The 4,000-nt window shown below is 42.1% G+C and overlaps 1 protein-coding gene across 1 annotated transcript in view; it reads right to left on the bottom strand.

Moving 5' to 3' along the window:
• Positions 1 to 3,157: 3,157 nt before the first annotated feature.
• The window catches only part of LOC106013034, a 23,088-nt gene continuing 22,245 nt past the window's right edge, over positions 3,158 to 4,000 (bottom strand). Inside the window, exon 5 of the mRNA XM_013087706.2 lies at positions 3,158 to 3,356. Coding sequence (XP_012943160.2) covers positions 3,158 to 3,356 — 199 coding nt within the window. The remainder of the gene's footprint in view (positions 3,357 to 4,000) is intronic.

The raw sequence follows: 4,000 nt of genomic DNA, 5'->3' as shown, positions 1-4,000 counted from the left end.
GGGGTGGAGGGACATGTTTCTCTTCTTGAGCTGTTGTCTTTTTTTACTTTAGCGGGGAAGAGTGTGTGTGTTCTGAAAATGCCTCCACCAATTCCTCTTGTTACTTCTATTCCTCCTCCTCCTCCTCCTCCTCCTCCTCCTCCTCTTTTTAGACAAATTTATTGTTTGTTTAGGTATACTCGGGACAATCGAACTTTATGTAATAGCCTTGCCTGTGTATATCGGGAGAAGCTGTACATCAAAAACGGTTCAGTCAAAATACACTCTAGTAGGTTTTTTCCTCTAAAACACCCTAAACAGAATCAAAGGTCTTTCAAGGAGAGCGGAGACGTGGATGATGTGTGTGTGTGTGGAGGGGGGGTGGGATCTTTTGGAAAGGATACACATTATGTCATAGGATTTTAAACTAAACACATTGATAGTTAATCCGTCAATGCATCTGCAGAGGAGAATGTTTCTTAAACAGAAATAGAAAACAATAAGGGATCAAGATCACGAGTGACTTCTGCTATGGCCAATGAGACCAATTCTGAAAGAGAAAAGTTTGACACATTTTGAGCATTTGAAAGCTTTATTTGCACTTGTGTGTGCACAGCTTAGGGCCTCTCTCATAACTTTGGCGTTTCTTATTCGTGAAGCCTCAAAAAGAGAAACGAGTAACAAGAAACAAACAAAATCTGAACACTCAAAACTTTTCTAAACTTTCTCTAAACACTTTTGCTGACACGGCTCTCAGTCTCAAGTCTTTACCGCGTCCCGAGTGCCCGTTGTGGTTTTGGGCCTCTCTGATTTCTTCCCCGCGTCCTTTCCCTTGGCACGCTCAGGTTCCCCCCGCCGGTGCTCCAGCCTGGACATGCGACTCTTGAGCTGGGCACCAGGGTGTTTCCCGCCTTTTTTCTCGTTCTGGGGACTTCCGCTTACAGTCCCGATACCAGTTTCCTGTTGAGGGGGGGGACAGAAAATATGTTTATAGTTGGAGTAAACAGGGCCACACCGATACACTGACGGTCAATAATAAGTGTTATGAAAAAGGGAGATCGATAGACAGAAAGAAGAGAGAGAGTGAGAAATAAAAACTAGTACTGTACTTGCCAGTGCCACGCCCCAGCCATCAGCTCTAGGAGAAATACACCTGTCTGCATTCAGATAATAATAGTGCGAACATGCTGCGTTGTTGTTTTTGTAGGTGGTGGTTGTGGTGGCGGTGGAGTTTTGTTTTGTTTTGTTTTGTTTTTTCGTACGTCCTTTGTGTCTTTGGAACGTTTCCGAGCGTTATTATAAACATCACTGAAAAGGTTGGGGCAGAAGTGGGTGTGCACGTACCTTCTTAGACTAAACAATTTGAAATAAGAAATCGATGTTATAAAGGAGTTTATATAATAATGATAATACTATACGTAGCTCTCTATAGTTTTGCAACTTGAATTAAGCACAAAAGTCACAGGAGTTACAGTTTAAAGGTAAAATATATGTAGTATTACTATACAATTGTCTAACAAGCTAGTTTGTTTCATGATAACAAACGCGCGAATAGTTCATTTTAAAAATCATACTTAATTTCTATGTCGCTGATTCTGATTCGGTTCCCCATTATGACATTCTTGGACATGGATTGTTCAGAGAATTTTCAAGGCTTCCCACCCACTTGGAGACAATTCGCTACCCCAGAATTACACAGTTCTATCTGCTCAGTACCTAGTTTTGAGAAATTTGACGTTTAAAATGTTGAGTTTCACAATGGTTCAAGCCTTGTCGAAAGCAATTGGTTTAATATCTTGATAACGGCCCCGAATAATCTTACGATTTTGATAGAGCAGATAGAGTATTCGATTCCTGACCTCACGGTCGTAGTAACTCAAAACAATGTTTTTTAAAGGCAGAGAGAACTTTGTAATTCCGAGGTAGAGAATTATAACTCGGAGGCCCCAGTTACTAAATAGTCTTAGAGTTCGTACCATAAATAGATAAAATAACCTGACGTAACAGTGGATCACGAAGATTATCTCCTCCTTGCATGCTATTCGCCCACACAATGTATTCCTTTTGGACACGATCGAAGATGTTAATTTGGAGGTCGTGCCCGTTATAAAACGTCACTGTCCATAGGGGCAGTAATAACATTCCCATAAATCAGTGGTTCATTCCAACCTGGGTGGTATGGTCTCTAGTGGGCTTTTTGGTAATTTTGATAGGCTGTGGGGATCACCCGAGAAGTGACAGGGGTTGTTTGATGCCTCTCTTTGAAATACATGTAGGTAAGCGATACGAAAATGTTAGCTTCTTAAAGATAGCACGAGTGGGTGGTGGCTATAAAAAGATTGACGAAATAATATCATGACGTACCAGAGCCTTCTCGGAGTTAACGAAGACCATCTCCGCCTTGCAGGAGTCCTCCCCCCTCTCTGGCTCACGCGGCCCTCGTGGGTCACTCGGTGCTGAGTTCGCGCCACGCCCCTCTGCGTCCTGATTGGTGGGCGTCAGGGAAGCTCTTCGTTTCACCTTGACCTTTAGAGTGACAAACAGTGATGATTTTTAAAAAAGTTGAACATGGGGTTTGACGGCTTACCCTATATTACTTCTTCGTAAATTTGGTTTTGTGAGAGGCCAAAACTGTTAGGTGTCATAAAGAGGATAAAAATGTTTAAAATTCTGTAAAAAGAAATATCAATAGCATTACGCCAATAGTAATACAAGCAAACCATTACCAACAGCAACAGTAACAGGAGCAGTAACAACATCAATAGCAGTAGCAAAAGCAGCAACAGTAGCACCATCAACAATGGCAGCAGAAGCAACGCGGCAGTATCAGACAGAAGACAACAAGCCAGTATTCATTGTTCATTTGTCTAATATGCGTGTGACTGTTGGTCTGTTTGTGAGTGTAAACTTTATAATTAGTGTACACTATAGCGTGTGTGGAAGAAAGGATGGGCAAGAGAATGTGTGTGTATGTGTGTGTGTTTGTGTGTGTGTGTGTGTGGGGGGGTGTGGGTGTGTGGTGTGGAAGAAAGGATGTGCAAGAGAAAGTGTGTGTGTGTGTGTGTGTGTGTGTGTGTGTGTGTGTGTGTGTGTGTGTGTTTGTGTGTGTGTGTATATATACATGTGTCCGTACGGGTGTTTGTATGGTGAAACAGCGTTTGGATTATAAAGATTGATCTCAATTCCATCTGCAGTCATGACCACCGATATGAACTCTTACCCTCCGTTTGCTGTTTTTGTCTCTCGTCGTCTCAAACGGTTCGGGCGGTGTAGGGGTCCGCGGAGGTAGGGGATCGCCGTCTTCGTTAAGAAAAACGATGTTAGCGTTCCCAGAGCTGATGAGGCAGTCACTGGCCTTTCGACCTCCCACGTTTGACCTGCGGGATAAACATACATAAAGAGAATTTATATAACTGAGGTTCTTTTTCAATCCATAGTTGTTACAGGAGTGTATACTAGGACAATGAGTTTACATGATACGAGAATGAGAAAGCTTTCCTTTGGACAATTTCTGACAATTAGTTTGCATGTCAAGGCTATTTAATTGAGCTATTTCAATATATTCAACAGGATATAATTTAGAGAATCTAAAACAAAAATGAGTAAGCTTAGTAGTTTTCAAATAGTTGTAAGTGTGAAACACCTGCATCAACACTGTTTAGAAGATATGGAGGCTGGCTGCTTCGCACCTGTCTGCTAAAGCTCATCGAGGCGTTCTCTCTCACTCTATTTCTCTCTCTCTTTCTCTCTCTCTCTCTCTCTCTCTCTCTCTCTCTCTCTCTTCCTCTCTCTCTCTCTCTCTCTTTCTCTCTCTCTCTCCCAATCTCCCGCCTCCCGCTATCCCTCTTCTTCCAATCACAATAGAGCAATCAATGTTGAACTGATATTTTATACCAAAAAAAAACAAAAACCTATACATTTATGTAAAAGATAGCGGTTCGATTCTTAAGGGTTCGATTTATCATGTGTTGTTTGTCTTTCCTATTTTTTTCTTTTCCTGTGGGGGGGGGGGGGGGGGGGA

This window comes from Aplysia californica, unplaced genomic scaffold (genome assembly GCF_000002075.1).
Source record: "Aplysia californica isolate F4 #8 unplaced genomic scaffold, AplCal3.0 scaffold00021, whole genome shotgun sequence".
Taxonomy (NCBI): domain Eukaryota; kingdom Metazoa; phylum Mollusca; class Gastropoda; order Aplysiida; family Aplysiidae; genus Aplysia; species Aplysia californica.
This window is presented reverse-complemented; position numbering and strand designations above follow the sequence as displayed.